General features: G+C 37.8%; 1 protein-coding gene across 2 annotated transcripts in view; it reads left to right on the top strand.

Moving 5' to 3' along the window:
• The window catches only part of cdh16 (cadherin 16, KSP-cadherin), a 34,654-nt gene extending 19,532 nt beyond the window's left edge, over window positions 1-15,122 (top strand). For both annotated transcript variants that reach the window (XM_079867922.1, XM_079867921.1), the window contains exons 12-18: window positions 1,456-1,647; window positions 4,422-4,663; window positions 5,075-5,205; window positions 8,226-8,465; window positions 13,226-13,342; window positions 14,461-14,577; window positions 14,685-15,122. In XM_079867922.1, the coding sequence (XP_079724048.1) occupies window positions 1,456-1,647; window positions 4,422-4,663; window positions 5,075-5,205; window positions 8,226-8,465; window positions 13,226-13,342; window positions 14,461-14,577; window positions 14,685-14,785 (1,140 nt within the window). In that variant the 3' untranslated portion in view covers window positions 14,786-15,122. The remainder of the gene's footprint in view (window positions 1-1,455; window positions 1,648-4,421; window positions 4,664-5,074; window positions 5,206-8,225; window positions 8,466-13,225; window positions 13,343-14,460; window positions 14,578-14,684) is intronic.
• The last annotated feature ends 10,640 nt before the right edge of the window (window positions 15,123-25,762 follow it).

Genomic DNA, 25,762 nt, shown 5'->3' with positions numbered 1-25,762 from the left:
GCCAATCTCAGGACCCGATCGCGAAGCCAGTGCTGAAGCAGTCGCATATGAATCAGTCCGAGCGGCGGACGCCATATGCCCCAGGAGCCTCTGAAATAACTTCAGTGGAACCGCATTCTTGCCCTTGAATTGACTCAGGCAATTCAGCAGTGACTGCGCTCGCTCGTAAGCTGCGCGCACATGGCGACCGAGTCGATTTCCATACCGAGAAAAGAGGTCCTCTGCACAGACGGGCGAGGTGCCGGAACACCAAGTCCCTGTGTTCGCAAACCTGCTCTCGAGATTGAGCTAGAATCAGCCAGTCGTCCACACAAGCCCGATGCTCGCGGCTGCCCGGGAAAGCATGGCAGTCAGTTCTGGATTAGACTCGGGCAATGCTGGCACCCCCGAAGGAGTCTTCATCTCCAGATGACTCAAGCCCACCTTGTGATGCAGCAATAGACATGATGTCATCTGCCGGGGCGCCAAATGAAACGCTGGGCCCTCCATAAGACAGGCCAGCGACCTCATCCGGAAACCTCACGGGTGGAAGAGGGGGGTGTGGCCCCAGGATTTGTCGGATTGTTCCACACCGGCAGCCTCAGATCACCCTGGCCACCAGCCAAAGTATCCCCTCTCGTGGAGAGAATAGATTGGGGTGTGGCAGAAGGGACTCTACCTCTAAGGAGATCATTGAGTCTCGATTGCAACATTGCAATGGTCATGTTCCCGCAATGAGAACATGATGCATCCATGAATGCTGCCTGAGCGTGATTTAAGCCCAAACACGCCAGACAGCGTTCGTGCCCATCAGCAGAATTAATCTGTCTACCGCACCCAGAAATACACGGGCGAGACATCTTTAAAAAGATGCACCGCGTGCAGCTCTTTTAGAGAGGATAAAACTCAACGGCAGTGCTGAAGCGCCCAGGGAGAAAACACACACTGTTGGCAGATCACTGCACAGACCAGCAGCAGGAATGAGATCTCGCTGGAACACGCCGTCACACCAACACAGATGAAGAGTCGCTCATCTCGTATCTAGAACTCCTGGACAGCTTTCAGTGGAGAGAAGTGAAGAAACAAAACATAATGCGAGATTTCCACGCTGCTCCTTTTATACCCACGCGGTGGGGCGTAGTTGCGCTATGCAAATTCCGCAGACCCATGGCATTGTTTTGCCATTAGCTTGTTTTGTAAGAACTCGAAGGTGATAGGCTTCTAAGCGAAACCCCCATTCGTCAGTCACTGACGTAACTCGGAGTGACTAAACGAAACGAAACCATTAAACCATTTTCTTAGTGTGAAGAACATTAATCTAAAGAACCTTTTTCTGCTATAAAGAACCTTTTGTACAATGGAAAGGTTACATGGATGTTAAAGGTTCTTCATGGAACCATCAATGGCAATAAAGAACCTTTATTTTTAAGAGTGTTTAGTATCTTTGAAATCTTTCATTTGTTTCTGTCTCTCTAGTACGGACCCTTCCACCTGGCTGAGGACTCCTCAGTGGGCACCACAGTTACTGTAGTGTCAGCATGGGATGCGGATGAATGGGGTGGAGACAGCTGGCAGGTGGACTACAGACTTGAATCTGGGAATGAGGAGGAGGTTTTTACTCTAGTGACAGACAGACAGACCAATGAAGCTGCCCTCATCCTTGATAAGGTATCATCTCTGCCTGACTATACTACTGCCATTCATAGATGCGTAGATAAACATTAAACCAAATTGCACTTGTTTTAAAGAAGGAGCTTTAAAGTAACTTTCATTGGTCTGTTCTTTTTCACTGAAGTGAGCCATATTCAAAATGGGACTGACACTGCATATGCTCATTGTCAAATTGTCAAAATGTGTGATTGCTCATATTCTTGAGTTACTAAAATTATCTCTGTGTTTACCTTCGCTGAACAGTTACATTTATATTAACTGGTATTTTTATAGGTAACGTTAAGTGCATGGATGAGGTTTAAAAGTTAAGTTGTTGACCACTCAACCCCCAAGAGTTCATACACTTTTCAAGCAACATATTTCATGAAAATATGTTGTTGTTGTTGTTGTTGTTTTTAATTGTGTATATACTTTTCAAAATTACTGTAAGACAAAACTTGGCACCTGTGTGAACTAGAAATGCCTTTGGGCCCAGTTGGTTAAAAGTAATGGCTCATAAAAATGAAGTAAATTATGAGAAAATGTATAGTATCATTTGTTTCCAGATGCCACTTGGTTTGATCTAGCGCAATGAATTTAATGCATTTTTAAGTGGGGCTTTAGGTTTTCAAATACATTTTCGAGGCCGTTAAATAAAAACAAACAGTTAAGTCTTTCTTTAGCTGGCCATTCAGCCGGAGCTCAAGGCCTGATCCTCGCCGTGACCTACATTCTCTTCAGGTGATGCAGTTGTTCCACTGCAGGGTCACCACAAGCATATGATTAGTGTCACTGATTCCCTTGATCTTGAACTCTGTCCACCCTGTCTGTGATATACAACCCGTTTGAACCATTTCTGACATATTTTATTCATGTGCTAATAGCTTTTCATCAGGCTGGGAGGTGGTGACATTTCAACTGATATATATTTGTATGTCAAGGAGCTAAGCCATTTGTTTTACATTGTGTTTATCTGTTTTCTAGTTAACTCTCTTGGATGTTGATCTGTGCCTGTGATTAAGTAATTGTATTGTATTCTTAGTTAGCACTAATTACAGAATGTCAAGTTTTCAGCATGCACAGTCAACGCTGGAGACCACAAATAGTAGAAGGACTGTTTTTAAGGAAACAACAATAAATGTAATTTGCTGTTGCCTTGAAGCATGTTAGAGCAGTGGGCTGATGTTTTAACAGTTGTCAGGAGCTATAAACAATGTTTTTGTGTTCGATTTTATGCAGGGATTGCCTGAGGATTTGAGAACAGCTAATTTCTTGTCCATGATGACGGGTGTGCTGAACTCTCAGATGTATTCTGAGTGCAGCAAAAGGACAACTTATTATTGCATGGGAAGGGCACAAAGCTTTATGTAACAATTTTAGAAATTCATTATTGTAAATTCAAATGATTTAGTTTTGAAAAAAAAGATAAATGTAGTATTACATTTAGTCATTTAGCAGACACTTTTATCCAAAGCGACTTACAGATGAGGAACGTCACAAGCAATGTGTCATATAAGCGCCAACAACACTCACAGTACCACAATGCAAAGTTTCAGATAAAATGTTTTGAAAATACACAACAATAAGTTGAGTTGTTTCCTGAAGATTTTGATGAGTAACTTGGGTGGAGGTTGGAAATTCATTCCACCACACAAGAACAGAGAGAACAAGACTTCTGGAAAGTGGTTTTGTATTTATTTCATAACCTTTTATAACTTTGTTTATTTTTGTGTTTTGCAAAGGCTTTATTGAGACAGGAAGGGTCTGATTTTCTTGATTTCATAAAGCATGAACCTGCAAGACTGTCTTTTTTCATCGAACACTGCCACCTGGTTCCTGGCTGCGTTTGATTTGTAAATCCTAGCTGTACACTGGTCAACTGATGGGTTGGCTGGGATGACAAATGTAATATAGGCAAAGAATGACAGAACAGCAGGGTCTGGTCAGAATGCTGTCTGCTCTTAAAAATACAAGTGGATAAAGTGACTTAATGAATTAAATTAAGTGAAATTTGGTTGTAATATTACTAGTGGGGAAAAAACAGCAATGCTGTTCACTTCCCGTCAGTAGCATTAGTCTTTTTCTCTCTGTCTCTGTCTTTCTCTCTCATTTTCTGTTTTCTGGAAACACACACAGATTTAACATTTGCATCATCACTGACATCATCAGTTATTCTCAATTAAAGAAAGGGTGATTTTTGTTGTTGATTTTTCAACAAACACACATTAGAGGTGCAAGTGTTGAGAATTAAGTTAAATGAGAAATGAAAATGAAAAGATCAAAATTACCGGTAGGGATAAAAAAAAAGTGCTTTGACATCAATAATGACATGTCATTACCACCCACTTCTAAATCGACATTTATTTGAACTCTGTTACCTTTTGCATCACAGCTATGATTTCCTGGAAGACAGCCCAGTGTATAGCATACAGTCAGAGTGACGACAGCAGGTTGACGTCCAGAGAAATGTCTGACCTTCAGTCTGATGAATGACATCACAGCATATAATGGGTCGCTCAGAACCTGATTTGAACACATTTTTCCTTCAGAAAAATAGTTTGACTGTGACACATTGTGATGGCTTGTGAGACACTCTCCGATTTTGTTCTTTTGTCCTGGACTACATTGGGCTGGTACAGATTAGGAGAGCTGCTTGTGAAAATCAGAGCACTGCTTTTTTTATCTTTTTATTTTTATTAACACATAGTGGCATTATTTTTTTCTTAAAACCATCCTCCAAGCATGAAAAACAAAAGTGATATATTAACACTTCATTGGTCACGTGTATGTAGGTGCTGGACTTTGAGCGGGAGAATGAGTACATACTGGTACTGAGCGCTCAGAACCCAGTTGCTCTGGTGCGAGGCAGATACGGACCAGCATCCACAGCCACTGTCACCATTTTCATCGATGACATCAACGAAGGACCCGTTTTGTCTCAAAGCCACTATGAAGTCACTGTCAGAGAAGGGGAGGAGCCAGGACGTGTTATTGCCACAATCAGAGGTTATGACCCTGACTCTCATCCAATCAGGTCAAGTGATATTTCACTAATTTAAATAAGTAGTTCGGTCACAATGCAAATGGTATCTATACATCGATTCATGCCTTGAAACAATTTCCATCTGTCGCATTCATTAGTATACTAAAGAGAGCCTCGGACCACTCATAAATTCAATGCTTAATCTAAATATTTCCACTTGCTTTCACTGTTTATGAATTAATATTGTCCTTTGTTTCTAATAATAAACTGTGTTAAAATATTCATAGTAAAATTGTGATTGTATTTGGGAATATGTTGGGTTCAAAGTATAAAAGTATGTGCATGTGATCTGAATGCACATCAGGAAACACTATACATTTTGAAATGCTTTGATAAGCACAACTAACAAATTGCAATAGATTATTTTATTTTTAATTCAGTATTTGACTGTTCTTTTCTCAGGTATTCGCTGAGAGGAGACACTAAGAAATATTTCTCCATTGGGAAGTACTCAGGAGAGCTCAAGACAGTCCAGGCTTTAGACAGAGAGGAGAACAGCACCTACACCATGGAGGTGGTGGCTGAAGATGGGCGTAAGAAATATTTTTCTCCATCCTAATGCTGTACATTCACTGAGATCACTTGGTTTGTTCACATATACACTCAAACAAATTAGGTGTGAAAACTGGCTGAAGATGGGCGTAAGAAACATTTTTCTCCCTCCTCCTGCTGTACATTCACTGTGGAGGGCTGTCAATTCATGTTGTTTGTTTGAATAAACATGTCTATCAAACTGAAGTTATTATACAGAGCAAGTGCAAGAAAAAGAGGCTATCAAATGCAAGACATCTGGGAAAATCAGCATCCCTCTGCTTTCTCTTTTTCAAAATCATCAGTGCTGCTGAGACACTTGACATTTCAAAATGCTGTGACAGGCTCTATTCAGTATCAAATCTCATTGGAAATTCTGGGCCACATCCACACGCCGTGAGTGAAATCTCAGACATTTTAACTAGCGGTGAATGAGTCACCAGCTGAGATGTTGCAGCATGTGTGTGTGGAACAGAATTCCACATTGTTCCTCTGCACCTGAACGGAGGGGCGCAGATCAAAGTCTTGAGGTGTGAAGGTCACACTCCAATTACCTTCTTTCTCCCCATCAATGCTCTCAGATGTGAAATCAGTCCAGTCCAAAATGCTCAGTCACAAATGTTTAGGGGGGAGAAAGAAAGGAGAGAAATGAGACTCCCGGTCCTGTGTGGTCTTGAGTGGTGAACCAGGGTCTAAAATGAGAGGAAGGGCATATGAGGATAGAGAAATTAAGAAACTATAGATACATTTTTGTGTCAAATATTCAAATCTGTTTACTAAATGTTAACAAAAATACTATTTTAAGTTAACTTCAACCTATCCCAAAGTTAAGAAGCCAAAATAAAGTTAAATATAATAATGTCTTAACAAAGTATGTAAATGTGGGACTATATGCATGTTATTGTAGGCTAGGCTTTAAATACAAACACTCGATTTAAAAGGTTTGTCTGAAATGAATGAATGAATGAATGAATGAATGAGGCATTTATATAGCGCTTTCATGTGTACTACTGTACACCCAAAGCGCTTTACAATCATATCAGAGATAATCTCTCCTCAACAACTACCAATGTGCAGCATCCACTTGGATGATGCGACGGCAGCCACAGTACAACGGCACCAGTGCGCTCACAACACACCAGCTACAGGTGGAGAGGAGAGAGAGTGATAGAGCCAATTCAGTGGATGGGGGTTATTAAGGGGCCATGATTGGCAAGGGCCAATGGGTAGAATGTGGCCAGGACACTCTCACTCAGGACACTCCCAACTCTTTACGAGAAGTGCCATGGGATTTTTAATGACCACAAAGAGTGCATTTGCTGGAGTGTGTGGTTGAGGATGATTTAAGCTATTTAGCTCTTTTTTTAGCTATTTCTTTTTTCAGGGCTTTCTTTGAAAGATGGCCAAGGAAATCTTATAAAGATGGTCACGCCTTATCAATACCTATGATGTTGAAATAAATAAATAACTATTTCAGGTGCAGGTGGCAGAGGAAATATGGGAAAAAATACATTACAGTATGTACAGTATGTTTGCTCCACCTGTACATTCACTGTGTGAATGATCTTTATTTAATTTACTTGTGTTTTTTATTATATATTTGTTTATTGTTTGGGTCTTTCTAATGAGAGTTATGATTTTTCAAGACCTTTAAGAAAATTAGGTTTTTGTTTTCTTTTTCTTTGGTGGTTTTTGTTATTGGTTTATTTTGAGGATTTTTTTTTCTCCCTCTTGCATGCAGGATGTATGTAGGCTACGTTTTCACTTAATGTGATTCAGGCAGTAAGAGCTGTTCTTTTCTAGATACAGTATAATATTATAAAGTTAGAAATTCCTTTTCAAATCAGTTTTTATTGCATTACAGCATTAATCTCAATATGCACAGCCTTTAATGTATCTCCTGACCAATATTTAGCATCAGTTTAATGCCTGCTTTAAAACATCTGTTATAACCCTTAAACGCATACCTCGGGCCTTTAGTGACCCGGGACGTCATTCACTACCCTCCTCCTCATTCATTTTTTACATTGAGTATTCCTCAATACATTCATTATAAACAATTTAACAAGAAAAACATATATAAACTTATAAAATAATGTCTGTTTTCCCATTCATGTTTTGTAAAAAATTGCATAGGGTCACTAATGACCCGAGGTGTGTAACAGTATTTTTATTTTTTTTTCTGCAGAACAATAATTGAATCTTTGATAACTGAATAAGTGCAATTCATCTTTATTCCACAATGTGGCAATGTCTGATACACAATGATGAAGTGACGTTTCACTCATAGTTACTCAGGCAGAAAACAAAAGAATAGGAAGAATCATCAGCAAAACTTGAAATGGCTCAGCAATTTACTTCAGAGCAAGTATTGAACACAGTCAAATATTAGTGTCACTGTCACTTGATGGTGGATCTGGTGAAGAAGCTGTCAGCGATCAAAATATTGATTTCGATGATGTTGAAAATTATAGTTTTGAGAATATGTTAGAGATTGTGAATATGAGCCAGATGCTGAATGTACTGGGAAATGAGCTCTGACGAGGACAGTGATGATGGTATAAAACATCTGCTCAAACTGAACCCTTCCAAGATCCAAAAAGTAACAAAATATGTTTTATGTTATTCTTCTGTAATTGTTACTCTAATATCAGGAAGGTTTTATATTATCACGACAGGTAGGGATCCATCACTGTTGGGTATAGTTCCAGGTCGCTAAAGACCAGAATATGTAATAATGCTTGGCGAAACATTAATGCATTTAAGGGTTAAATGTGTACTGTAGTGAAGAGAGAAAAGAAGCAGCACAAGCAGCAGCTTTATCATACCAGCAGCTTGATCTACTGTATAATAAAGCTTTTGTGGTGTGGTGTGTGAACAATGGTAGTGTCTGTACAATTGTAGTCAATAATCACCAAAACTATTTGGTTACCAACATTGCTGAAATACACAGACTAAATGCACACTAAACAGAGTTCAAGATGAAAATTATTCATATTTTGTCATCTGTTTTCTCCCTCAGGTAATTCCTCCTTGTCTGCCTCCACGCTAGTGACAGTCCACATTCTTGATGTAAATGACAACAGCCCAGTTCTGGTGGGTGATTACTCCTGGAAGTACCTGTGCACACCTCGCTGGGAGGATCAGGCTCTGGTTCTGGCCTCTCGAGACAGTGATGGGCCCCAGCATGGAGGAAGGCTCAACTTCTCCCTCCGCAGTGACACCACTGTTCGTAGCAACTGGAAGCTCACTCCCATCAATGGTTTGTCTAGTCCTCTCACCCATTTCCAGACACTATTATATCTATTTTTCTTTCAGTCATTTCAAAATTACATGTCAGACAAGCTTCTCTCACTTTATAGTTCCCTTAATGTTCTAAACCGTTGTATAACCGCAATAGCATTGACATACCCAGTTACACTGACCTCCTCTAGCAATGACGTCAATGTGGATAAAATTAGAGATTTGAAATGGGGAAAAAAAATTGCTGTAGAGTCTGTGCAGTCAGATTGAGACGTCATCTGAAAAGGGTATAATGTTTGCCACCTGCTGAATCACACACACAGTGCAGGTCTAGGGAAAAGAGTGTACTGACAAAGAAGGAAATTGCCCTCCAAGTCTGGTGTCTTCAGATGAATCTGTCTTGGATGTAATAAGCATAATGGTTCTCTTCCTGATAGCTTTAGGCATCATTAATGTGCCAAGCTGATGCCGGTGAGCAAGTTGACTTAGTTGCAGCATCTGAGTCATGGACCAGAATCAAATAGATTTTGTTCACTTCTTGTTGTTTTTTGCACACACACTTCTTGGTCTGTCTCAGTATTTCTCAGGCTTTTTTTTTTTTTTCTCTTCATTGTTAATTGATAAAAAGGCCTCGTCTAGTAACATGGGTAATTATGTTGCCTTTAATTTATATTATCTCACAGCTAGTGTCGACTGGTTAAGGAGCTAAATGTGTACTTCCATTGACTTTTAATCTAATTGATCTTTTGACATCCAACAGAGAGTTTCCTTTTTTTCCCCACTCACCTATCTCTCTCTCTCTCTCTCTCTTCTCGCTTTTCACTCGTCCAGCTTTTCCTGCTCTATAATGAAAGTGTGTCAAGAATGATGGGGAGGGATGACGTAGTATGGCATCTGTAGGTCTTAATTTAAATTTAACCCTGTCTGTGCGTGTAATGCTGTTTATCCACTCATGATACACAACCACATCCTCTTTAATGTCTGATGGATATTTAACCTAGCTGTGCACCATTTAGAATTGAAAATATCTTTTAAATTCCAATTCCAAAAAAACAGGACTCAGAATTACCCTAAGAATTGACATTTAAGGAAGAAAATTTGAAATGAATTAAAGCTCAAAGAAATCCATAAATTCAATTGTACATTGTAAATAGAACAGCAAGTTTGTCACTAGTCAAACTTTGAATGTTGGCTTGACTGAACTGAATTTAAACGTTTTTTTAAAGAATTTAAAAAGCATTTTTAAGTTTGAAGGTCTATTCATAGTTTTTGCTAGTTGACAACTGGACACCCATCTGGAGGGCAGAACAATGCTTTCATCCAGTTATTTATTTTTTTACCAGATGTGTACTAATGTTGTAAGACTGATATTAAAAGACCAACTTCAGTATGCACCCTATTCGTGATGCATAATATATACAGGAATTCTTAGAATATGAACGCAATACACTATTGCATGTGAAGCATTCTCCCATAGAAAATCATAATAAAGAAAATGCTTAATGTGTCTTAATGCACTAAGAAAGTGATATTGGAGGACCAAAAACAGCCTACTACTATATGTACTGTATGTACAAGCAAGCAGATGAACCCAACATATGAATTCAATGCACACAGTTTCACATTAAGCATTTTCCCATCATAAACCATTATAAAGAAAACTGTTTTAAGTATTTTTAAATAGATTCCAAAATAATAACTTAAGGCAGTAAAAAATGTAAACATTTTATTTGTGAACTGATGTTCAGCAGTTCTTTTTAATTGTTAGTCAATATTCGGATCATCAGCCATGCTTGGTAAACACTGGTCACAGACATACCTTTACCTTTAATTTCCTTTGATTTCACCAAGCTGATCGCTCACTAAAAACCCCCACAGTCATCATGACGTGACAAAAAGTGGTGATATCTAAGTGGCTGAGCTGTTTACTTGCTTTTTAATTAGTCTTCCCATTAACTTCATCATTTTGTTCATTCAGACTGATTCACGAACGCGGAACGTGCACAAAAATAAGAGGCAGGATTTATCATGTGAACCAGTCATAGCCAATCATAACCACTGATCATAGTGCGATGGAGGCATTGCCTCCTCTCACATGACTTTCCCCATTCATTCTCATTTGCCCCCCATTAAACCCACCGCACGCTTTAGGGGGTCTGTTAAAAGTCAAAGGGCTCAGGGGAGGCAAGAAAGACACGAACTCCTGCTGCTGTTTTATTTTTGTAATATGGATTATTTTCTCATCCAATTTTTTTGAGGCACTGCCTTCCTTGCCTCCATGGAGGAAACACCCCTGATCATAAATAAAGTGTAAACTGGGGCCGGTTTCACAAAGATAGACTTTGACTATGGCTTAGATATAGTAGATAGTCAGACTTCAGATAGACATCTAAATCAGACTGTTGCACAAAGCACTTAAGACTCTGACTATCTTAAGTAGGACTACACTGCAATGCATTCTGGGTAAAATAAGACACTTTTCAAAACAAAAAACATGGCGGATCGAGTAAGCGCATTCAACCGCTCAGTGCAGTTTACCCCAGCGGAAAATATGTGTTTGTTGGAGGAGTATAAATGACGGAGTATGTTTTTATGTTTCCACTGTTCGATCGCGCCCGTGCCATCTCTCTCTCTGACATACACACACACATTCCAGCATTGCAATCTTGACATCGCAGCCTGTTATTATGCAGCATTCACACCAAACGCGAATAGAGCGTCAAATTCGCGTCTATCGTGTCTAGTTCGACGCTTGAACATTTTGAATCCATTCGCGCGTCCAAGGCGAATAGGACGCACGTATAAAGCGAGCGTTTGAAGCGAAATAGACGGTTGAACAGTCACGGTGTATTGCATTTCACGCATCGCCCGTGACTGCGTATGAAAGGGAGCGCGTCGATCGTTGCTCGCGTTGACTATGTAACGGCTCTAAAGGACATTTTACTTGGGAATGTAGTAGCAAGAAGAAATGTTTAAATTATGAGCCATTTTCCCTTTTCTTTTGGCAGTTTGTAATGTAACTCATTGTTACTGCTGGTTGCCAAGGTAACATAGAGTCTTAGACCTAAGTTAGCCTGGGGGTAAGGTGTCTAATTTTTTTGGTCTAAATTAAGTCAGTCTTTATTTTTGTGAAACAGTCTAACTTGCATTAGACTGTCTATGAGCAAATTTTAGACTTGTCTAACACTATAGACCGGTCTAAAATAGCTTTGTGAAACCGGCCCCTGAACTTGATCTTTTCAAATCACTGTCTTCTTAGTAAGCCAGATTAAGGAATTGCAAGTGCAAAAATGTGAAGTTTGGTCTTGGTCATATATCTTTGTTTTTCTTCTGTTGAGAGGGATCTAAATATTCATGGCCTGAATCAGTTGTTCTATTGTGTAGAATTAACTACATTGATATGGAGGCCATGGGCAACATATTGGTCACCTCTGACGGGAGATAATTCTGTGTTAGTTCAGTACTGGTGACCCTGTTGTCTAGCACATTAAAGGACTGGTGTCAAAGGATACTAGTGGGGCTTCTTGGACCATTGATAAGAGTGAGCAGAGACTGATAACACCCCCTTGTTTACTGGACTGAGTTCATGCTTCTGCGTCACACAGCCAAGTCCTGATTAGGCCCAGTCAGGAGTTTTTCCATAAGATTTACTCAGCAGCATTACTCAACCGCTTGACTTTATGTTGGATCACCTAATTAATTTATTGTTAATATCAAGGGTGAGAAAGCCTTATCTGAAAGTTTAAAGTTTGATGATTATAAATATGGTTATAGCCCACAACTAGCTAGCTAGACATTGCTATTATGAGTTAGCATGTTGCTAGAATGTTTTATCACACCATTGGTATATTTAAAAAATTAGCTAATAGGCTATGTTTAGCATGTTGCCAACATGTTTTGGTACATTGCTAATATGTTTATGTTGGCAAGGCAAAATAGCAAGTGGTAAGAGCAATAACATTGTTCGTTATGACTAATCTTAGTAACACTTTATGTTGATAGTCCACTTTAGACATTCTACTAACTATAAGTAACTTTGCAAATACTGTACATGTCAACTAACTCTCATTTCTGTCAGGACCACTATCGTCAAATACGATTGACAATTAGCATATAGTTTGGATTGGCGGTCTGGTTCTGTTCAGGGCAAGAACTCCCTGCGCACCCATGCAGCCTAGCATGGATAAGAGCAGGGAGAGCAGCAATAACCCCTGTTAGGGTAAACTGAACAGAACCAACATGAATGTATTGCAGATATCATTAATTCAAGATTTTAATGTACAACATATTTTGAGAATTTAGTATGATTCAGAGGGGATTCAGAATGCCAAATCCTGACTGGAGACAGGAGGAGCTAGGGATGGTGGAGGGTAATTCGCTGCTGATAATACTGAAGGAGCTTATATATGTATACAGTGATAGGCGTTGTATTCCTATAGGTACGTGGATCAGCTGAGAGTCAGCTGATGCAAGCTTGACTAACGTGACCAGCCAGAACTGACACTATGCTTGATTAATTTGCAACAACATGTCAACTAACTCTCATTATGGAGTATTAGTAGACTGTTAGGTTAGGGTTAGTAGAATAAGTTGACATCTACTTGCAAAGTTACTTATAGTCCGTAGAAGGGAGAGCATCAAAATAAAGTGTAAGCAGACAGTCTATTGATACTCTAATGACTGGTAGTTGAAGTGAGTTACTTATAGTTAGAATGTCTAAAGTGGATGATAAAGTTACACCCTATAGAAATGTAAACTGGAATTCTATTGTTTCCACAGATACTCACACCAACCTGTCTTTAAATGTCCCGTACCTGCCTCCAGAGGTTTATATCGTACCTTTTACCATCTCAGACAGCAGCTCTCCTCCCAGAAGCACATTCATCAATCTGCCAGGTAACATACATGGACTAAAATTAAACTGAATGATTGAAGAGAGCATGTTTGCATAAAGAGGAAAATCATGTACGTAATTTGATTACATTAATGCTTTGTATTTATCAGCTGTCTGAACACAATGTTCAATGGGCTCACTGGAGACTGTAATATTCATTGGAGGTCACAAATGGGATGTTTAATTTTAGATCTCTAACAAATTTTCCCCGACACATTAAAAACGCAATTCAGCCACGTCAATGATAAACAAGCGTTCACGTCATTCGTGTAATTTAAATGTACAAATGAGCTTAATTACTGTTCAGTCAGAGGATTTTTGTGAAACAATTTAGCTCTAATGTAGTCAGTATCTGTAATAATTGAGTCTTGTTCCTCATAAAGCTCACTGATGTAAGAATGTGAGGAATAGGTGAGACTTTTTGTTCTTGTTTAATTGATGTCTGACATTTTAACATTTTAGACATTTTTTTAGTTATTTATTATCATATTTATTTTAATAGTTATTTCCTCTCGATAACTATTATTTTCATTGAAAAACACAGAATCATGAATCTCGGAGAATCACAAAATAAATTGTTAAATTAATCTATTATCTACACTTCCAGTTTCTGTAAAAGAAATTGAAAAAAAAAAAAATCTAAAAACAAGCAGCATTGTCATAATTACAGTAGAAATACAAGAGGAATTATCTTTGGGGTGACCACCTGATCAAAAAGGTTGAGAACAAATGCTGTGTGTTTTTGTGTCTCCTTTGTCATGCATTCACATCCATTGGTTTAATAGATTCTCTCCTGAAACATCTTGTTCACACAGTCTCCAGTGATGCATAGCATGGCCACAGGGCAATGGCACCTCTCTCTCTCTCTCTCTCTCTCTCTCTCTCTCTCTCTCTCTCTCTCTCTCTCTCTCTCTCTCTCTCTCTCTCTCTCTCTCTCTCTCTCTCTCTCTCTCTCTCTCTCTCTCATCTTGTCTGACTCTCATTCTATTTTCCCACGAGACCTCTCCATTGCAATCACCCTCACCTAGTGCTCCATAAATATGTCCTATTTCCCTGTGTGCAACCATTGCCCCTTCTAATGCATTTAAAAAGAGCTCAATGTTCATTGTCTCTCTCACAGTGACGGTTTGCCCGTGCAACGTGAGGGGGAACTGTAGAACTGCACCAAAACAGCTTCAGGGCATGCCCACTATTCAGTCAACAGTGGGCATCCTGCTTGGGACTCTGGGATTTATAGGTGAGACACGTACACAGCTCATTCAAAACATCCTGAAATGATTGGAAACGGAAGAGGATAACACAATTTGCGGTTCATGCAATCACATTTTATGTTTTTGTTTACAGGCGTTATACTTATTGTTATATTTGTGAGGCTGTCCTACCAGAATTCAACACCACCAAACAAAGACTGCCAGGAACGAGTGCCACTTAAAGTCTCTCTCTAACACCTGATCTTTGGTCACTACAGTCTTGAAACTAACATCAGATCATTGAGGGATTTCTTTGTTTTAAAGAACAATTAGCTTACTTTTTTTTGTGGTTTTAGCGAAAAGCAAAATATTAGGCAAAAAAATATTAGCACCACTGTGAAGCATTCAATAATTGTGTCTACATGAGATATTTCTATGTTATTTATTTGTTTTTATGCTATGTAGTTGCATTATCTTTTTTGCAATCATAATCTATTATAATTAGTAGAGATTAAAACATTTTGATTGATAAATATGCATTTTGTTTCCCCGCTGAGTTGTGTGATCAATGAACTGAAATAAAGACAATTAGAAAACAACCTCTGTTTGGTCACTCATATACATAAAGGAAAAAAATCTGCACCCTCTTGAATTAGGGACAACAATAACTTACAATTAGTATAATATCACTTAAAAAATGAATTTAAATATAATAATAATGTATAGTCTATAATAATGGAAGCAGCTAATTTGACTCATTGAGAGTTTTTGGTGAATTGACAACTACCTCATGATTTTGGTTAATGAATTTTGAAAATTATTTTCTATATATTTCTGTTATTTTAATGCAATCCAATTAGAATGTCTTGTTTGCGATTAAACACGGTAGTGGTGATTAAAACATTTTGTATGCTGTATTGATTTTGTTTAACTGAAATAAACAAGCTTTGTTTGGTCTTTCATATAAATAGAGAAGAAGATAGAATGACATTGAGAAAGCAAAAGAGTGCTTAACCACATTATTGTTTTTCAGGCCATCTTCAGGTTTTAGAGATATAGAATAATAATCCCATCCCCTGTTATAATAATCAGCCTAAAACAGTTTCACATTTAGTGAGACAGGAAGATTAACCACAAACCCTTTTAGCCAGCCATATCCTTTTTATGGTGAGATGACACTGGCGAACGTGACCCAGATGACCTTACAAGTATGCTATATATAGACATTCAGTGCGCCAAAAATAGACATGCCGCTGAGTGACGCCAAACATCAGCCTTCCCGCTACGACTGTAAATGAAGCCTGTTTGGCATTGAATGTAAAGGGGACAACAAAACTGTTGTCGTGTCCCCTGCTTTTTTAAAATTGCCCCATGCAATTCCTGTCATGTTGCTGCTGATTCTTGCCACGAGCCAGTAATTCTCAGGCAGCAGATAAAGTCTATTCTCCCAATGTCTCTTTCATGAGTATTCGGCTATTTAAGCGTAGGATCATAATATCACATCCGGGGTTGTTCATCCTTTGAAATAGGAAGGGAGACTCGTAATGTCCAAAAACAACATGCTGATTATTTTTCCTTCAAGTAGAGTTCCCAATACAGACGTTTTCAAGACGTTCCCTAATGGAATCTTAAAATAAAACATTTGCGCAAATATTACAAAACATGAATTGCTTTTGGAACTGTCAAAACATTATTTTGCTACTAGCAACCCCATGAGGGATATGAATGGTCATGGTTGTGTGTTTTTGAATGGCAGTAGCCCAAAAGAATATTTCCAAAAAGCTTGAGTCATTCATAGGTCAAGCCTAAAAATACTGTGAATGGCAGGAACTATATTTAGATTCTCTGGCCTTGTTTTAGTTATCTTAGGATTAGATCGGTACAGCTGGATAACAGGGCAGATTAAACTATCAACAAGCTGTAACTGTGAGCTTTCGCTCTTAACCTCTGTTGATGTTATGTACATTTTGTATTATAAAAGAGAAAATAAATGCTCATTGGAAAGACGATCTACATTTTTGCAAAACTCAGTCCAAAAATATACCTATACATACAATTCACAGCTTTTGTTAACTATTGATTAGGTTTAGTGTAGGGTCAAGTGTGGTACGTTATTTTCAAAAGTGATATGGTGTGGTCAAAGAGAAATTTCAGCCTTGGTTGACAATAAAGTTGTACTGTATAATTCTGCAGAAAATATTTTTCCATTGAGTCTGGGTTGAAATATGTCTTGAGTGATTTGCCAAATGTCAGATATAAGTCCTGTTTCTATTCTTGGCCAGGAAGAGTGCAGGCGTGAACTCTATGTGAGACATATAAACAAGTTTCAGGGTGATTAAGTACCCATGATGCTGTTGGTTTGGTGAAAATGACTTTCTGGAAAATATTCGTCATTTCCAAAGCTGGACACTGTCCTCTTTCTGTTAACTGTCTCTTCACTCTTCACTGCTTTTCCAGACAACATAATGTTCGCAGCGCATCAGCAGCTCTTATCGTTTGCTGTTTACACATGTGGAGGCAGGGACTGGTGACCTGAAAGTGATGCCACAGGCCAGCATAAGAGATTGACCATCCTTGCTCCTGCCAGTTTCAGTAACCACACAGGCAGTGCATTCACACTTGGTCAAGATTCAATATTAGCAACACTCTGAATCTTTCTATTTATAGTCCTTTTTAATCTATCCAAAATGAGCCAAGTGTTCGCCTACCTGATTAATTTAATAGGACCTCTGCCACTTAGCCTCTCTCCACTTCTGCCTGTTGACCTGTCTTGTTTACCGTAGCTGAGATTGGAAAAGGTGAATGAAGGTTAGCCATCTAAATCGAAGAGGCCTTCTTCAACCAGAAAACCTGCCATTTTCTTTATCCGATGCTAATTTAATCTCACCACATTGAGTGATGCAATCTCCTATTGAGCTTTTTGGAGAAGGACAAGCATGAAATCCAATTTAGTCAGTGATTCAGAATCAGATCACCCGACCCTAGTGTGGTGTATTCATCCAGTTGTTCTCTTCAACATTCACATTTTCATTACCCAGTGTTATTCTTTGGGAACACATTGTGCTTACATCTGTTACTTCCATACACTCAAACATACTGTTTTCACATTTGTTAGCTGCACTTTTTGCATGACTGTTGTTGGCAGGACTTCATGTCACTTTTTGTTACTGTTTTTTTTTTTTTTTTATTACATGCATATGTATCTATAATTGAGCTGTACATATTCCGATTTCTGAACTGAAAACTATCATTTCTATTTCAGTATAGTCAAAATATTAATTACATTTTTTATGTTAATATCCATGAATTTAAAAAGTTAGGACAATTACGACTTTCTGTATTTTGACCATTGTCAACTGTAATACTGTGATGAACTACTGTACCATTGTAAAGGTTTTTGTGTATGTTTCTTAGCATCTCGCGCCATGAGCACCACGTTTTTAGATAATGTTTAAAAAACAGCACACAACACATGGCAACATGATGATGATATCTGATTAATCCATGGTGATTAACAATAGTCTAGTGTGAACAAGTAATTAGTACAGTTAGGAAATTGATAGCGCCCTCTGTTGGTCCAAACAAACATTATCTCTGTTGGAAGACTCCTTTTTGAAGACTCATTTTTCTTATGGTACTTTAACATAGTATGTGGAGAACAGTATCACATTTTCTGTTCTGTCAGTTCTGCATCAGTCAGGCACATGATAAATTTGATCTTCGACATGCTGTGAGGCATGTACCTTTGAGTTTCCAGACTGTTAGACTTCGCAACTACGAGAATACCAGATCTAAATTTAACCACCTTACCAGGCAGCAGTGATACAACTCATTACTGGCATTTGCTCACTGTAGGAGTTGTGGGTCCTAATCATAAATATGGGTCAAACTGTATTGTGTTACACTACAACTGAACTACACACAATTCTGACTCCAACCTTGCACTGAATGATCATTGAAATTTCGTGGCAACTATAGAAATGTGATCGTTTTTACAGTTTTTCTCAATTGCTTAAACGCATTTCTTGAAACTATGCCTCGTATTCTCAAAACTGTAAACACAAATCCATAACGTCTCACCCAATTCCCCAAACATCCTATTTTCAGGTCAGAATGAAGCTCTACACACAAAACCATTCACTCTTGCTGAAAAAACAAACTTTGCCCTCAGACATCACATACAAGCCCTCACAAACACAAACACAACAACATAGTCTACACACTGGTGCAATAAATTCAAAACAACATTTCCAAAACTGGTAAGTTATGTTGCTTGCTGTCCCCCGCTTGATGTTTGACTGGCTGCAGGTTCATATCAACAAGGAACAAGAATTACAGTATCACAGAGACAAAGGACAAGTTTGTGAGATGCAGGGTACAGTACTGTAAAAATAGGGGTACTAGGAGGAGGAAGAACAAACAAAAATGCAAAGAGCAAAGCAGAATAGTAATTTCTGATAAATTTTGAGCTACTATGATAGAACATGTTTTCGTTCATCAAAATACATAAGCTTTATTTACAACACTGTTCCAGAACAGTACAACTAAAATTTTTGACTGTGTGCTGCGCATTTTTTGGAGGACTGTTTCCAGAACCTGGGAGAGTACACAAGGCCAGCTGTGCACAAAGGCTGATTCTAAAAAGTGGGGCAATTCCATCTTTGCATGTACGTTCTGGCGCTTCTGACTCACACAGCCTATAAGTATGTTTTCATATTTTAAGAATTAGCTACTGATTCAAACGCGAGTTTTGAGCAGTATAGAGTAGCACTTGCTTGTCGTTTCTACGATCACAAATGCAGACGTAGTTTTATGTTTACATAGTGTTCTCACACCCATAGCGCAACGCGTAAAAGACAGTATAAATCATTATAATCAGAGCATTATAATGTCCCCAATGAAATTAAACTTTACCAATCTGATACGATCTGGTCCAGTTGCGCTGGCAAAGTTGATCAATAAGCTTGGTCAACTGCATTTTCCGGACCAGATTCGGGTTCGAATTGATAAGGTAGAACCGACATTATCACTTGTCATTATTGCTTTGGGAGCCGATGTTCCTGGTAAGGGGCGTGACGTCACACGCTTAAGGTATTCGCGCTAATCACAATGCACTGGGTCGCTGCCCAATCAGAACAACGCTTTTCAGAATGATGAGCTTTGTAAAAATCTACGCATTTCAGAAAGGCAGGGCATAGAGGAGCAACAATAATGTACGGTATGTGTAAAATAATAACTTTTTTAAAACTAAAACTGCGTAAACACATTGCATTGAACCAAATACACAAAATAATGTTCTTTTTAGAACCATTATATGACCCCTTTAACCGACTTGCTCAAAATTATTTGTTATACAAAAACACAGCTACTGCGTTTTTCATTTGGCTGTGGCATCGCTTGGAACTATATTTGTTGGCCGAGCAAGAATACACAAACTAACTTAAATTTATCTAAATGTAAGTTACTCAATATTAACATCATATTTATTAAACTTCTTGTTGTATCCACGTTATTTTTAAAGGCACACTATGCAAGATTTGTACCTTAATATAACAGCTTCGAAGTCATTTCGATGGTAAACAAACTTGTAGTAGGGCGAATCATCCCGATAGCAAAGCAGGGGGGGGACGCCGCTCCCAAAACCAGCAATGCAGGTTTGAGAGTGGCGCCCCGACAAATCTCGTGAGAATCACAACTTGCTTTATGGCACAACGTCACATACATCAACAACATAAAGCAGCCTCTATGGAAGACACTAGCACGCATTTCAGATGTGAATCATGGCAGAGTCGACGAAGAAAACGAAGAAAGCGCGGTCGGAAGAGTCAAGGAAAAGAAAACGAGAAACTATTTACTACAGTAACGTTAAATACAAGTACTCCACAGCGACTCTAGGGGTCGCTGTTTGACAAAAACGGAAACTGCATAGTGTGCCTTTACAGTTTTTTACGATTGCTATGACAGATTTTTCAATACATTTAACAATTTTCCAAAACTCTTAACACAGTTAGCACTACATCCGTCTGTGTAAGCTATACTATTAACACATTTCTTGTTGCTTTAACACAAAATGCATACAATTAACACAATTTTAAAATGCTTGATCTTCTTTTACACACAAGCTCAAACAAGACCAAAACAATGGATTTTTACTGCCAAATTTACCAATGCTTGAACACTGTATGTCAGAACAGAGAACACCATGTTCTAAACCTGACCTTACAGGCTAAAGTCAAGGTAAACAGCTGCTTATATTGTGAATTGAAACACAAATATATCCCCTGTATTTTATTCTATTCTTACTGAGAAACAGCTGATTGAATTATGCAAATAATTAGAAGATTACTTTTTTTTATTTCTTTTTTTATTCTTCTGGTGCTTTTTCTGTTCGTATATTTTGTATTTTCACATTATTCCATTGCTAGTGAGAAACAGCTGATTGAAGTTATGCAAATATGGGACAATGTGGCATTCCACCATTCCCGTCTAGTCACAGCCTGGTTTGACGCCCATCAGAGGATGATGTCCATTTTCCTTGCCCCTTACTTCCCTTTCCTCAACCCCATTGAAGAGTATTCTCAGCATGGAGATGAAAGGTTTTTGACCATAGTCCACAGGACCAAATGTCCCTCCTGTATGCAAAAGATGCTGCATACAAGACATCACAGCTGAACACTGCCAGGATACAGAAAGGCAAGCCAAAAGATTCTTCCCAAGATGCCTTGCCAGGGAAGATATCAGGTGTGATGTGGATGAGAACGTGGACAAATGCAGAAGACCGGGCAGATTAGAAGATGGCTTTTTCTGTTTGTATATTTTGTATTTTCACATACAGTAATACTGTAAATGGCAGCTGTATGCATATTTTTGTTATCTTGCAGAAATGTCCTGTTGCAAATAAAGTCGTTACTGCAGCAATTCTGTCTCTGTCTTCTTTTTTTCATAAACCATACATTCAATAAAGCTACTCTAAGAAGGGTCATTCATTTTGTTGTATTGAATTTCTGCTGCTGCTGCTGCTGCAAAAAAAAAAAAAACAACAACAACAAAATGCATGCATTTACATTACAAACAAAACAAAAATGTAGAGAGACTTCAAAAAAAAACTGCAGTGCGAAACACAATCTATGATCAATACAATATACTGTCTGTTGTATAAGGGCAGACCTGACACATAAAATAATGCAGTTTCTGTAATTCCATCTGATGTTAGTGTTTTTTTTGTCATTGTGTTATGATTGACTAAATGTTCCTGTTGGAAGAGAACATGTGTTAGTGTTTTGAATAATTATTTGATTTTGAAACATGTTTGCAGTGTTTTGTTAGACATATGTATTGTGTTAGTGTATTATTGTATTTTGAAAATTAGTTTTGGAGTTTAGTTTACAATGTGTGATTTTGAGCATGAAATTAACCGTTTTGCCAATTGTGTGTTTTAGGTGTGTTGGTGCGTTAAGAGTTTAGGAAACTTGTTAAATGTATTGAAAAAACTGTCATAGCGATTGTAAAAAACTGTAACGTATAAGCGGGCACAGTTGTGGATAAATTGAATGTGTTCAGCTAGCTTTCTGTGTCCTTTTAGCTGTACAAAACAGCTCGTTATGCTGCTTTATATAGTAAACTGGTATTTCTTACCAAATAATTGTAATGTATTGCCGTAATTATAACACTGGTTTGTAGCAAAAATAGTTCTACTTTGTTATTCTTAGTTATTATAGTGGCTAATGAATTGGAAGTCTTGCACATTCACAGAAAATAGCCTACTACCACGTTGCAAATTAAATTGTTATAAACGTGTCTAAATACCAGCACAGCTGATTGCCAGCCACTATAGAATATGGTAGGCCTACACACTGATAAGTGGCTAAAGCACAAATTTTTCCAAAGATTTTAGATGGTTGCATAAATTACAGTCCATGCAATGTGTATAGACTGATATATATATATATATATATATATATATATATATATATACACCAGGCAGATTGATTTTGCAGCTATCGGGTGTTGACTAACTTCTGATATTGCATAGAGGTCCTTAGTGACCTATTAATATACCACAGTTAAAAAGACTCACTTCAGAACCACGTCAGCCATTATTTGTTTAGCCACAGGTGCAAGTGCTTTGAGGGTTTGAGGGACATTATAGGACAAGAGCCATGACTATTAACCTCTGCATTGGTTTGTAATTTCCTTTTCCCTGTTTAAAAAATAAAATGACATTTTCTTGTCTCGTCAGCCTGGTCTTCAGTATGTGCACCTCTATTATTATTTGTGTCATAACAACACAGCAGACTTTGTCATTAAAATGATCAGATTGTAGTTGGCATTTACTGTGATTTAGATGGCCGCGTGATTTGCTATTTTCAGAAAGAGGTCCTGTTGCTTAAAAATGCCTGCCAGCTAATGGCCCTAGTTATCTCTCAAAGAAAGCTACAGACTTGGGGCTAATAGAATAGACCTTTCTATTATTGCATTATGATGTCGGCTAGTTGCTGCTCAGTGAAAATGGTGCCTGGCCATGCTAACTGCATTAAAGCGATTTTTACACTGTGGAGAATGCAACATGCTTTACATATCAGATGGTCTGTCTTTGTCAAGATCTCTAAATGCCAGCATGTTGAACAGAAGGGTTGACTGTATAACAGTACCGCCTACAGCAACCGTACCTACTTTATAACATTCATACAGTCTTTGAAAGTTGTTGTTTATTAAACAGCTCTCTGGAATACTTCATTCTGATTGGTACTATAATACTATATAAATAATACTAAAATAACACTGCGGATCATCACCCTGTCTGTCTCTATTTTGTGTTGACCAGCTGACTGTACATATTAACTCTTATCTTGGTAACACATCAGTTTAGGGTCCAATTCTCACTATTAACCAGTTGCATTTTAACAAGCATATATTACTACACTGTAAAAAATATTTTCATGATTTGTTATCACAACTTTTAATCTTTTGTCAAATCAACTTAGATAATTAATGTGGTTCAGATAACATATATTTTGAAGTTCTATTTATTAAACCATAATCTTTTGTCAAATCAACTTAGATAATGTTGTTCAGATAACATATATTTTGAGTTTTTATTTATTAAACCAATCTCTTTGTTGCATTAACTCAATTTTTTAATTTCAATGAACTCAAAATTTTAAGGCAACCAGGTAACTTACATTTTTAAGTTAAAAATGTAAGTTACCTGGTTGCCTTAAAATTTTGAGTTCATTGAAATTAAAAAATTGAGTTAATGCAACAAAGAGATTGGTTTAATAAATAGAAATTCAAAATATATGTTATCTGAACAACATTATCTAAGTTGATTTGACAAAAGATTATGGTTTAATAAATAGAACTTCAAAATATATGTTATCTGAACCACATTAATTATCTAAGTTGTTTTGACAAAAGATTAAAAGTTAAGATAACAAATCATGAAAATATTTTTTTACAGTGTAGGGGTTTGGCTGTTTATTAGTACTTATAAAGCACATATTAATGCCTTATTCTGCATGACTATTTTCTACATCATTTAATCCTGCCTAATACCTAAATTTAACAACTATTGATAAGCAGTAATTAGGAGTTTATTTAGGCAAAAGTCATAGTTAATAGTTAGTTAATAGTGATAATTGGACCCTAATCTAAAGTGTGACCCTTAACTTTATGGTCAATGTTTGTATGGCACTAAAGCGTCTTCTCTCTAATGCATCATCAAAATATGTCCGAGATTTACTCTTTAATGGATAATCAAAGTAAAAATTAGTCACAGAACAAAACTTCAGTCTAACTCAGTGACATTCAGCTTTAGTTAAAAGCATGCGGTTTATTCTCTTTCTATTAAGACATGATGACATAAGTGCCAAAGACAGTATGGCTGCTGTGATTGGTTTGATTCTAACATAGAGACATGATCACACAGCTGGAGAAATAGTTCACCGTGATTCATAGCCAGGCTGAAAGCAGTGAATCAAGTATAAATGTGAGAGCACAATACTGCCCAATCATAATAGCCCCATTACATGTTATATTCCACATAAGGAGGCAGACATTATTTTAGTTTAAACCTTTTTATAGGCAGTACTGCGCAGTGAATACCCCTACTCAAGGGGTGATCTTAATGTTATAAAATTATGCTATTCTTCTGTACCTTGAATAGGAAGTTTGATTTGTCTGTGGACACATCCGCTGCATTGTCTCGGTTGTCATAGAAACAGCCCAATTCTGAGCCTTTAATTCAGATTGATTCTCTTTCTTTTCCCTTTTGAACGACAAACAATTTTGTACGTCATTCTCTTTTGTGTCGACGATATCCTACTGAGCAAAACTAGCACTTAAATAACTGCGTTTATCCACACCTTTGACAGTGTGCTCACAAAGCGTCCTTCTGCAAAATGAAAAGATTTATTCCAGATGAAGCCAGACATGAAGAGCTACAGCTCAATTATTACATGCACCATGTGACAGAAAATGTTCAGTACAAATACAGCTCTGTCTGTCCTCAGATCTATATGTGTATTTTTCACTTTTAACATTACAGCATAACCCACCTACACATACTGGCCACTCTGTCTTGCCGGTGGTAGTGAAGCTCACTGAACTCAGTCTTACTACAGTCATATGCCCATTCGCCCACACAAGCCGCCCACTGTCTGAGTCTTCACTAGGTGTTGTGAACGCAGGCCATCACGAGCAGACTTGTAGGCATTATGTGTGGGATTAGCCTACATCCACTACTATGAACCCATGTGGGCCATGTGCATTATCATTGTGATATTTTCCACACCGACTATTGCGTGCCAACACCACAATGATTCACTCTTTATTATTCTGTGTGATTTGGCTTTCTAAATGATTCAAAATGGAGCAGTATAATGCTGTCCATTTACAGTTAATTATGCCATAGCTACTGCATACATTTAAATAGCAAATAGAAAAAATAAAGGGATAGTTCACCAAAAACTGGTATAATCTACCAACCTTCATGTCACAATGTCAATGGGGACAAATGTTGTTTTGGACCACACAGACTGTATGGACAAAGACAGTTTATTCTCCATAATATCTTCTTTTGTGTTTCAAAGAAGAAATAAAGCCAGGTTTGAAATGACGTGATTGTGAGTAAATGATGAGAAAATGTGCAACTATTGCTTTAATTCTAACACAACATCCTGTTGCTGTATTACACAACAGTGCTGTTATTGTTAACTCTTTACCCGTTATTGA

The sequence above is a fragment of the Squalius cephalus genome, assembly GCF_949319135.1.
Source record: "Squalius cephalus genome assembly, chromosome: 3".
Classification (NCBI taxonomy): Eukaryota; Metazoa; Chordata; class Actinopteri; order Cypriniformes; family Leuciscidae; genus Squalius; species Squalius cephalus.
Note: the sequence above shows the minus strand (reverse complement) of the source record. Positions and strands in the feature narration are given on the sequence as shown.